The 12,879-nt window shown below is 38.9% G+C and overlaps 1 protein-coding gene across 1 annotated transcript in view; it reads right to left on the bottom strand.

Moving 5' to 3' along the window:
* The window catches only part of MAST4 (microtubule associated serine/threonine kinase family member 4), a 291,542-nt gene that overhangs the window by 233,878 nt on the left and 44,785 nt on the right, over window positions 1-12,879 (bottom strand). The window contains exon 2 of the mRNA XM_054809945.1: window positions 1,163-1,316. Within this exon, the coding sequence (XP_054665920.1) occupies window positions 1,163-1,316 (154 nt within the window). The remainder of the gene's footprint in view (window positions 1-1,162; window positions 1,317-12,879) is intronic.

Below are 12,879 nucleotides of genomic sequence, written 5' to 3'. Positions count from 1 at the left end.
AAGGATGGGGAGAGGGGTGGGAAGGAAGTGAAAAACGCAAATACTTCAAAAGCACTTCCCAGACACTTACGGCAGAAGAGTCAGCTCTAACCACTGTGGCACCATTTTTCCATCCCCAAGCAAAAACACCTCTGAAAAACGTACAGAATTTAGAGACAGAAGACATTCACTTCTCAAGTAAATGCAATTTCAGCTTCCTCTAACCTCAATTTCACCTGCTTGATTTTGATATCAATCAACATCACTTGAGCAGATAAAACAAGATGTTGATTCTCAAATTTATCTAAATTCACTGAAATCTATGGTCCCTCTAACCAAGTACTTAATATCCTGCTGTCCTTCACAACAAATTCTTTAAACTGCTAGAAATTGTTCACTTTAGAAATATATTTAATTATCAAATTCTAGTGAATTTAAAAATTTTTTCTTGAAATACACAAAGCAAGTGCCAGTTAATCTGTCCCAATGTTTTCACATTCATTTCACTCCACACTCAAAAGCAATCACTCCTCCATGACCACTGCAGCCATACAGCTCCCAGGACACAATCACTATTTCAGCATCTGGCATCTTCCACAGATGCTATCAGGGCAGGGAGGACCTGAGCCCTCCTCAAGCATCCTGCTACCTTTGCACGGCTCCACAGAGGAGAACTTAACTGTCCACAGCCAGTGGCTAGCTGGTAATGCCCCTCCTCCTCTGGGAGGAATCCACCAGATAAGTGAGGCCAAATTGCTTTGAATTTAATGAAATCAAGGCTAAAGGGACCATCTGTGCATTCAGCTCCTTGAGAAAACAAGATGCATGTGATCCCATGGATGAACACATGCAAGCACATCTCAAACAACCCTCAAGCCACCAAACAAGATAAATGCCATATTTCTGAAAATTTCAAGAAATGGGTTACTTTCAGGCTGTGCTTGGCCACCTATCAGCATCCCATGGAGGTAGAGCCTCAAACATGAGCTCACACCACTGAAAATCAGGGAACCCATGTGGGTTTTCCAGCTGAAACCAGGACAAAGAGACTTTATGGAAGCTCCAGGTGGAACTTACACCTCCCTCAAAGAGTTCAGCCACAAGGCAAACATCAGGGGTCAAGGTGCCATCAGCTCCACAGTTGCTAAACCTCCAGGTGACATTACACATACCCCAAACTCACCAGTCAGAGCTCCTCCAAGGCTTCCTCTTCTGAGCTGTCTCCCATCTTCACTCAGCTGCCTCTTAAATTTAGAGGGCTTTCCAGGGCCAGAAGAGACTTCAGGACTACTAGATTTTCGAAAAGGCATAGGTGGGGGAGACAATATGTGATCAAGCTGCAAAGAAACAGAGGAAAAAAAAAAGTATATATACTGTTCAAATGCTTACGTCCATTGAAAAAAAAATCTAGGCTACCTTTACCTAAGGATTATGACAGCATTTGGAAAAAAGCCTTTACAAAGATCTTATGGTAATTAAATTGCTAACTGAAACCAAAAATTTTGCAAGTGCCAGATTTGTGGCTGGCTGTGTAAGAAAGCCATGCTCCTCTTGTACGGTTCACACCACCTCTGACCACACTATCCCACGAGGAGCATTTTTTGCAGTGGTCCAGTCTCAAGGTACAAGGGATCAGACTTCAGCTTACTCAACCTTCCGTAAAGCAGTCTTTTAGCAGCTGTGAACCCTGTGACCTCGCAAGCTATGCAATCTGCTCTTGCCAACATTTTTCCTTGGCAATTTCTCCCCAGCTTCATGTAAGCAGTCACTAGATGGCACTGTACTATCAAGAAAATGCAAACCACTGCCCAGTCTAGGGAAACACTGACAAAAGATTTATCAACACCAGTGGAAAAAAAAAATATCCTGCTTATAAAACAGGCATTCATTTATGCTGACTTTGAAATAACAGTAAATACAGATCCTCATTCTTCAAATTGTGTTCTGTCATCATTCCTACACATTTTAGCCCTCTGGTTTTGAGAATACATTTAGTATCTTGATATTTAATTAAATTCACAAAAAAAAAAACCCCAAAAAACAAGTCAGCAAATACAGGCAAAGGAAGACAGAGCAGACATGCGAGTAAGTAAAAGAGTTTTACAAGTGTCCTTCTCCTTAAACTGGTGCAGTCACATGGTGCCACTATTTTGCAAACCACTCAAATCTTTTTCTGTAAGATTTAAACCCTGATTCTTACCACAATTTTTAGGAAGCCAAGCACCCAACTGCTTCATCCTCTCTGTCCACTGAAAGCAAGGAGTCAAGGTCATCACAGTCACCAAGGAAGATGCACAGTGAAACCCATTTTTGCTTACAGTTAATCCCACAGCAAAGTATTGTATGCCCTACAAAACATTTTGAATCTGATGTTTCGAGTTTCTTTTGTATTTAATATTTCAAGTTAGTTAGTGGTTTGGGTTTTGGTTTGTTTAACCAAATCTGCAGCTTATTGGAAGTGGTTGCAGATATACACTTCTAAAGCATCAAGAAACACACTGGTTTCTGAATTTGCTCCTTCAGCATATTAAGACTCATTCAAGTTCATGACAGACACTGAAGTAACCAATGAACTCACAATCCATGCCTTCAGCAGTTTCCTAAATTGGGAAGTTTTGAGGTCACAAAGAATATAAATTAACCATTATTACCATTTTTCTTCTACAAACACAGGTATATCACAAGTATTTCTATTTTCAAGTGCTAAGACACCTCACAAGGTAAATTTACAAATCAGAAAATACAACAGCTAGCTTCTAAGAAACATTATTTTAAGACTCTCTCACATAATTCTATAATACTCAAACTACTTGCTGACTGATGGACTGCAATGATCACTCAGTGCTGCACTCCAAATGAATCCAAGCATCTGACAATGACATGATCCAATCAAGGCTTCAGGTGAGTTATAGGTAAAAATTCATGCACTTTCTTAAAACAGGTTTGCACTTCAAAGTAACCAACCACGTTTTAAATCTTTTTTCCTGACATGATGTTCATCAAAACTTTAAACAACAACAATCAAATGCACTAAGCTCCCTGTACGTTAGCACTTAAGTCTACACAACAGAATTAGTGTCTTCCACTCTGTCACCTGTTCCCCTTTATAACCACGTGTATATAAACTTTATGGCTGCTCAAGTCACTCCTGCAATGAACAGACTCGTGCATTCCATGACATGCAGTCTGATTACAAAATACATTATTTCAAATTAAGCTGTGCTCCTTCTCCACAGCTTTCAGAAGAAACATTAAGATGGGGCTATAGTACAGACCAGCACAGTACCGTCCAGGTCCTCGATTCATTTTTAAGATGCGTTACCACTGTCCAAACTGGCAGCTTCAGAAGAGTATGATTTTTGAAAGCTAAGACAGTTTAAATATCAACCCGCATTAGCTCATCATTTTAACAGCAATGCCCTGCCAGCATTCTCTCGCAAAGCTACCTCCTTGTTGCTAAGTGATTCTACCACAACTAAAATTTGTTTGATACAGTTCCAGCACCAACTTTGGGCACACCAGTTCTCAACAACACAAACTTATTCAAGGACTTGCATGGAAACAGAGAAGGAGATCTCATGTAGCCGGGGACTAGGTATTGGCCACTGGGACAGAAGCTGCCAGCCAGGAGAAAGTAATTTTGACCCCACATGCACTGGCCATGCCTCAAGTCCCACATGTGGAGGTTCTTGGGAACAGGACTGGGGAGGAAAGAAAGGGAGGGGAAAGAGAAGACACATCCTTCCCACCAATACTTTTCAATACGATGTCCTCGGTTTTAATGTCCATATGGAATCCTCTGACATAAGAAACACGGGAATCAAATGCAAATTGTGAAGTTTTGCATTTTTAAACACGACAGGTTGAAATTCAGATTCTGTTGAAGGAGAACCTGATTTTATTACATGGAGATAAGACAAAAGTAAACATTCTTGCATATGACAAACTAAGGGTCAAAATATCACAGCAGTATTAGGTTTCACTAAGTGTTTCTTGGGGTAGAAGTTCATTTTAATATAGGAACAGTCAAACTCAGTATAGTAGACAACACATACAAATTTGTCAGCGGGGTTTCAGCTGGATGTGTAGAACCATCTCTCATCACCTGAAGCAACTATACCAAAAGACATTATATGATCTAGCACTACAAAGAAACAATATGGAAATATGTGATTTAACATTTTCACATTGATGGCCAACTCCTGCTTAATGTAAACAATTACCCATATATCAACAAAGCATTTCTGGAAGCTACCTGAAGGTTCACTTTTGCTTCCAAAGGGCAAAATAAGATCTATAGTACATACAGTGTGTATTTGAAAGGAGTCTGTACATTCTAACTGCTGTTGAAGTAGACCAAGAAGAGTAGACAAGGATACACACCCTTTAACAGCCTTGACACGACAACTCTGGGTGCTGGGGAAATATGAGGGAAATGGACTGCAGAAAGGAGCCAGGCTTGCAAGCTCCCCCTGAATAACTTCTTGTGCTACTCTCAAGGAACAGACAGTTAGATGAAGTGATTTGACCCAGAGGGGCTTTCTAGCCCCCATTCAGACCTTACTTCCAGCAAAAGCCTATGCAGCAGATGAAGAAGCCTTCTGTGCTGAACAAAACAGCCTTCCTCTCCTGCCAGGCAGAGCACAAGTCCCAGTAAGCAAAACCAACAGAGAACGTTTTATTAGGTACTGCTTCCTTAGAACAAACAGCTGATTCTGAAGAAGTATAACATGGCACATATTCAAATCACAAAGTGGTTAATTCAGCCAAAACAGCACTACAATCATTCAGTAATAATATTATGACAAGTTGAAATAAGTAATAACAAGATCTATTCAAAATTGTTAATACCTGTTTGAAAGGTTTTCTGGAAACCTGAACACTATGAAAGTTCAGGTTGTGTGTCTTATCAGATTGGACATTGCTGTCCACAAGACAACATCAAAGCAAGTATCTTGAGGAATGAGGGTTGTTGATATCCTACCAGAGGTATTTTAAATAATTTTACTCAAGCTGCTTCTACTGAGCATATCAAATAGTTTTGGTCCGCCACAATCATCACTATACTGGTATTTACTTCATGCTTACTAGCTATATGGACATGTCAATGTTGGATGGCATACAAGCAAAACAGGAGAACCAAGGTTTGGTTGGTTGCTCCTTTTTCTCAGTGAAACTTGCTTGACAGCAAGCTGCAAGGAATACAATAGCTGTATCCCTGCAAGCAGTTTCCACCAAACAGACATTCATGTTACACTTTGAGGTTTTGGTTATCACTGTTCTGCCCACTGTCTTATCGCTGCACTCAGGCTGCAAGCATACACTTCTGTCCACACCCTTTTTAAAGAAATGTTAGTGACTTAAGTGGCAATGCAATAATAGAGGGCAGTTTTTCCACTTGTCTATGGAATTGCTAGGCAGCAGAATAAAACAATTTGAGAAGTTACTTCAGGAAGTCACTACCTCAAAGACCCAAAACAGCCAAGACAAAGTATTTGAAAACAAGTATATTTGATTGTCCTGTATGCTCAGTACAACGAGAGTTAAGTTAGCCATTGAGTGTATACAGGCTGCTTAGAGAGTGATTTTTAATCAGTACACATTTCACCACCAGTCCCTGCTGTTAAGATTGACAATGCATGGATAGTTAACTTATGTAAAAATGCTCTCTCCCTCAACATTAAATACTGAATAATTCCTTTCCGACAAAGGCACTTTGAAAGACAGAGAACACACGGCAAACTCCAAGCTATGCAGAACATACTGTTCTACTAAATTCATTCCTTACAATCCATTTTTCCATAAATTTCATTAAAAAAATCTGGCTGCTTATGTTGTAGGTATGATGAATTTCTACAGAAGCACTATAAAATTTAGGAGGTAACAGTTTTCACAAAACCCTATTCCCCTCCCTCTCATAAACCTTACCAAAAGGAACAGACAGTATCATTAGAGGAGAACGGCTTAAAAATTACACAGAACAGAATCAAAGTATTCTTACCACAGACTTCTGCACATAGATTTAAAGATCCTATAAAAACATGGACGGAATTTGAGTGACAGTCTCCTCCAGTTATACAAGAATTTCCTGCAGGGAATCAGGACTGAATCAATTTGTCCTCAAGCCATTTTTTTATTGGGTTTTTTCCATATTTTGAAGCTATTCATTTTCTATGTGAATAGAATCAGCTACATTCTGCTAAAGAAAATTATTCTCACACTGTATTAGCCATGGACTTTTAACAGCTCACCTACTCAGAAAGGGTTACCTTCATGTTTTTAAAAACCATCAGTAGCATTAAAACCAGCTGTCTACCATTGTGTATTTATTCTACAGCTAGAATGAATTCTCTGCTTGATAATTATATCATCAAGTAGTCAGATCAAGTACATCAGCCCACATGTCCTTAAGAAAATTAAGGACAACTGGTTCAAAATAGCATCAGTGTTTAGAAGTACAATTTGAGCTGAGTATGTAACAAGGTGTGAGGCAGCCAGAAAGAAAATAATGGATTTCAGGAGAGGAAATCCATGGTACAAGAAGGTGAATGAAGCGAAGATAACACTATCATGCTGATAACACCAGGATAAGGAAACACGCTATTCTGAGCTGCTGAGATTTGTTGCAACGTGAGGTGTTTTTTTCCCCAAGAAAAATTAAATTGAAATGAGAACTGATCTGCTCGGCTCCATCTTTTCTTGAAACACCCACTATGGTTTTATTGAACAAAATACTTCACTCCCAACCTTCCCTAATCACTCCATAGGCAATATTCCTACTTCACACAGAAAATGGGAAATACAGGTCAAGTATTCAGTCTTAAAAATATGAACAAAGATGTTCTATTAAGCATTTTAATTTCCTCCTCTTGAACACTGCAGCACTCCACTCTACCTCAGGTCATGTCGTATATGTACATTAAATCCTAAAGTTCCTATAAAAAGGCTGTGCGCTGTCACCCATTTTAAGCCTCCCCCAGTCAGGCACCAATCCAAAAGAGATATATCACCTGAAAACTCTCACATAGTGCACCAAAAGCAGAAGATATCCAGCATGGGTTTACTGTTTAGGTTTTTTTCATAAGTACGTTGTCATCAAATATGCCAAATCGCATCATACCTATGCAGATGCTTAGAGCAGCAAGAATGGAAAGCATCAGGCTCCAGTCCCATGCAGACAAAAGTACAGGAGCCTATGTGGTGGTGAAAAGTTATTCAATTGTGCCACTGAAAATTCTCATCTTTATAGAGCTGAATGCGTAAGAGGAGCATGGCTTCACAAACCTAACAGATCCCTGTCTCTCATGTCTCCAGACATAAGCCATGCCAGAAGCAGGTGTGGTTCTGAGGCCAGTCATTGCTAGTTCAACAGCGATTGACCCTTTGTAGCAAAGCAGACTGTTAGGAACATGAATCAATCTGTTTCTTCACATTATTTACACTGGGTTCCTCACAGCATGCTGCCACTCTATGTGGCTCCTTTGTGAGCAGTTTAAGCACAGATGATGAAACTGAACAGCCCAGCAAAGCACTTTTGAGGCAAACTATACAAACTTACTTCAGCTGGGTATAGGGGAGACTTATGTTCTTACCACCTAAATACTGCCCCTAAGTCTAATTAAATTTGGCACAGATACACGAGTTTTGATTAGCTGCATTGACACATAGAGCAACACTGAACATGATCTTGTTAATCTGACAGTCATACTGGTATCTTCTCAGGAACACACATGATGTACAAAGGCTTTTGCTTCTGACCAAAAAAAAATTAATCACTTCATTTCCGACCTAGGGAAAACTGCCAACACTCTCAAAAAGCAAGAAAAGTCAAAGCATCACATGCAGGCTGCTAGCCAGGGTGAAGCTGCAGCAGCTCAACAGGTCAACCCTACTAGGAAAGATGCAGCAGGACCAGACTCAGAGCAGATTCTGTTAGGAAGTTTGTTTGATAATTTAATCCAAAAAAGCAAAAAAACAGAGAGTAGAGTTCAAGGGGTCTGCCTAACCCACTCAGCTCTGCTTTAAGTATACTGTCTACAAAAAAAAAAATCCCTCTTTCTATAGAGGTACAGCTCCTCCAAGCGCTGCCTGAGCATCAGGAAGCATGCTTACATTTCACCTTTGCTTCCACAGTTTTAAAAGGGATCTGACAAAAGAAGATAAAAAAGAAAACCCACCCTTCGCTGCCCAGATGCGCAGCAGTGCGTGCCACCACTATGCAGCAGGAAGGATATTCCCTTCCTGTCCCCATCCTGCTGGCCATCTTGTCAGGAAAAAGTGTTTCATAGTGTTGAAATATGCTGTTGGTGACTACTGCCACATCTGCCTGCTGCAAGAGACTCAATAAGTAGCCGGGAGGCAGCACGAGAAAGCTGGCAGAAAGCTACTCAAACACCCCTGCTTCAGTCAGGGAGGAAATCAGGGGCACAACCCAACTCCCAACCCTGCTGGGCAGCTGCCAGGGTCAGGGAAACACCTTTGCTGGGGCAAAGGGACAACTGGAAACCTGCATGCTTGCAGTGTTAATGAAGAAAAAACACCCATACACACAAAAACATTTCAGGAATGACAAGACGCTGTAGGTGTAAAGTGTAGGCATCAGCACAAGTGCTTCAGCAGTCCTGCTCCTTCCAGCAGGTCCGTGGATGCTGAGGAGCAGTGGTAGCTGTCCCCACACAGACACAACTTCACAGGGTATGGCAGAGCGTGTTAGGAAGATGTGATTTTTGCAGCTTTGGGGAGGGGTTGCTTTCACTAATTTATCTACTCCTAAGAAGTGTAAGAGAACCAAGACAGCCAAGTTTTTAGCTGAAACACTAGAAACCAAGTGTCAACAATTTAAATGAAAGTTATAAATACTGTGCATCACCAAAAACGATCCAAAGCAGTATTTTCTTACTTTCCTTTACATAAAGCCTCTTCTTTGGCAGATTTTTTTCTTTAATATTCTATGGCTGTATTCATTTTCTTACTATCACATGCACAGCTATTAGTAGCATTAGCAATGCTACGCACTATGCTCTGCTACAGAGAAAAATATCAAAAACTAGCCAAGATGAGTATTTTTTTTAAGTTCTCAATGAAAGGAGAAATTAGCTATACATCAAAGTTCCATTTGCTATTTCTAGGCACACAGGCAGAATTTTCACCCTTAATTATTTTAATGATCCTTTTTACAGCACAAGAAAGCCATGACAAATGCATGGAAACATGTATTTATACTCCATGTATGTGCAGGCATCCACACACACACCTTACTGCAAACATTTCCAATGCTGCTGCTCATACACAGATTTTAAGAAAGATTTTTCCTGGCTTTAACTATGAGGATGAAAACTTAGTAAAACTAACCTTCAAAGTCACTTTCAATTGTAAAACAAAAAAATTGAAATACGTAAGAGAGAGACCTATTCATCTTTATCAGCTGTTGACACCATCATCATTCGTCTTGTGAAAAAAATAATTCAGAGCAGAATATGTATCTCTGGAAAGAGGAGGTTTTTTTGTTATGCCATGAATACTAATGAAGTGAAAGCAGTTTAGCTCTTTATAAAATCTATTTCCATTCACTTTCACCAATGAGCTCCTAGACTACCTATAAAGCTTTCATTTATTCTATCACATTGGAGGCCTCAGAAAACTAATTGTTTATTCAAGTCTATCTGCTCCATCCATGCTCAATTAGGTCTCACTTTTCCCTCAGTTACAGCGAAATTAAAAATGCAAGGTGAAACATTCCTCATTCCGCTGACCAGCTCCCCATAACAAGCCACTCTGAACAACCACTGCACCAAGCGCAGCAAGAGCTTCTTGACCATAATACAGTGTTTGAAGGACCTACCCAGTGACTTACAGAATTCCTACTCATTAAATTATTCCTCTGACTAATGGAAAACACATTGGTAATGCAGCTTTCTAATAAGCACTACCAAGCACTGTTAAGTATAACCAAGCATTTCAGCAATTCACAAGTACGTCAATTTTAAGAACAAGAAATGTAATTTTTACACACAATAAGAAAAAAGTTCTCAATTTATTATTCCTTATTTAGACTATTAAAATATTAAATAATCCATTTTGCCATATAAAGCTTCAAATCCAGCATCACTTTCATTAGGAATAACGTATCAAAGGGAATCACAATACATTTATGCAAGGCAGGTACAAAACAAAAGAGAGAAACCCATGATGAAATGAGCTTGGAGTAAAAGGTTCTCAGCATGTAATGGAGCTGAAGTTGATCCATAAATCAATGCAAGATGAAAGCAAGATTATTTATGTGAAAGGGTTGCATTGTTAATTTACAGTCTGATTTAGAATAGAAATGCATTACTTGATCAACATACCAGTGATGTGCATGTGTGTACGTGAGCACAAATTAGTAATAATTACCAGTAGGTGTATCTCCTCATATTTTTTAATTAACCTTAACAAGCAGCATATAGAGTTCCAGAAAACGCAGGTTTTCCCTGAGTTTGCCTTTAACACACTCCTAAGTTTTTAAATAATGCAGCCTCGCCACAAGAGACCTTGCAGACAAGGGCTTTTTGATCTCTCTCTTCCCATTCAGTGCTGAAAAAGATACCATGCACAGTTAACGAACAATAGCTGCCATGAAAAACCCTTTTCCTGAACCGTTTTGAAAGTGAACTAGAATAAGGCATTTGATAGCTTTATAGTTTTACCCTAGATGTCTAACACAGAATTCAGAGATTGGGATGCTTCTCCTTTAGGCTCACCAACACAATTAGCAAAAAAATATCAGAAGGGCAAGCATATCTGGGCAGGTGAAGGAGTACAACCCAATTTGCATTTGGCAGAGATTTGTAGTTAAGGACAATAATCAAGACTCATGTTTGTAATTTTAAGTGCCTCCACTGCATTTCACATCTTCTGTCAGCTGCTATTTGTCAGTCTCAGACAATTTACCCAGGTCTATCATTATTAAGTGTTTATTAACACTATCTGGCTCAAGGAAATTTTTTTTTTTTTAGCCTGAAGACTTCAAGAAGTATTACAACTAGGAAAACACAAGTGAGAATATAACCAGAAAGATAATAAGGGATGATTTTAAATACTCCACCCCTCTATTTAATTCTTTTTATAATCTAAGTAACTGTCCATACTTTCTAAATATCCTCATTGTAAACCCTAGACTTAAGTAGACTTATCTTCACTACTTCTGGTCTTTTTATTCAAGCTTTTCCAAGTAAATGGGTAGCTATGGCACTAATGGGTGGGAGAAGAGGTCCCTACTTAGATTTAAAAAAAAAAAAAATCTTATGTCCTATTAGGCAGGGAAATGATAGCAGAATGTATCACACATTGTATCTGAAAGAACAGACACCAGCATGTATGATTAGAAGAGCACAAAACAGACAGGCATGTAAAAAGCATCCAAATCAAAACGACAACTGTGTTTGTCTTTACAAACAGCTTAGAAGTGCTCTGGTTTCTTCACCCTTGTACAGAAAACCTAAAATTAACAGCAAAAGATTTACTTCTTTGCCTTTTAGAATTTTATTTATAGATCACCTCAGAGATTTATACACACTTTCTTAAAAGTTTAGTATGACTTAGAACTCTCTAAATTACAAGGATTAGTTGTATACTAAGTTGTAGCAGTTGATTACTTTGATATCACCACGAATCTCATAAGTAACTTAATGCGAGTTTCATTAAAATGGCTAGAGTGTAGAACTCAGCACAGAAACACAACAATGTCTGCAACATGGCAGTAACCTCTGAATTAGAAAGGTTTCCTAATAATCTTTTGCTAAAGTAAGCTGATTTAATAAAAAATAAAGTACATTTCTACCCATGATCTTTCACATTGCTAGACTTATTTTGATGTTTTTCCACTTTCCACTGTGCTGTCAAAAGCAGGACCACCACCACACACACTCCTACCTTATCAGGGTCTACAAGGAGTCTACTACGATTCCTCAAGTCTGTAAGGCAGCACGGACTGTATACCTTTTGATCAACTTGTATATCAGCTTTGTGCCCTCACTTTAAGTGAGCAACATGCCACATCCTGTACTCTCAGCGTTACTTCTTATTCAAAATAATGAGAGCCCACCACTTTTGCAAAACAAAAGAAGTTGTCTAAGCCAATGTTGAAAACTAAATCACATACAGTTCTTTCATCTGTGCCTGGTTACAGGCAGAGATTATGGACTAGAGTAATTCCATACTGTAGCTTCAAAATACAGAAGTATTTTAACCACTTCAAAAGCTGAAAACTATAGCTCTTAGGAGGCAAAGATATTGCCCTTTCTATGGTTCACAAAGTTATGAGTTTATAGAAATCTAAAGTCTCTACAAGACCTAACAGCAAAGATTTGAAAACAGACATTTTATTCAAAAGTACTCAAAACCAGTGGAAGGGATAAGAAGTCTAATAAAATAATGAGAATCGGAGTCAAACTTATCTGGGAACCAACCATTTTCCATCCAGACAATTGACCTGATGGCATCAACCGTTATGTCACACATACAAAGAAGGCCCAAGACAACTTCTTTCTTAAGCCACACAATCTAATTTTTCAGGCTCTCTCAAGTATAGGCAGAAGCAATTTGGAAGTATCTAATATGAAATCAGGGACACGTCATTAGTTGCATCCATACAAACAGTATCTTGTTTGGATATATCTGTATTGCCTACAGTACAATTTCACTTAATTTTAGTTGATTTCTTTTATTCTGATAGATAGCAGACTGTAATCCAGGAAACTATAGCCTAAATTGCAAATAAAACAATCTTGCTAAGCCATACTGACAAGAGTCCACAAGGAAAAACATGCAGTATTAAAAGCTTTGAAATTTATGACTTGTGTGACTACGTACCACTGTGGGAGTTAACCCAGTTTTACAGTGATATTCAACTGCTCCATTAAC

Source organism: Grus americana, chromosome Z (assembly GCF_028858705.1).
Source record: "Grus americana isolate bGruAme1 chromosome Z, bGruAme1.mat, whole genome shotgun sequence".
In the NCBI taxonomy this organism is placed as follows: Eukaryota; Metazoa; Chordata; class Aves; order Gruiformes; family Gruidae; genus Grus; species Grus americana.
The sequence above is the reverse complement of the archived record's forward strand: the minus strand, read 5'-3'. Positions and strand labels throughout refer to the sequence as shown.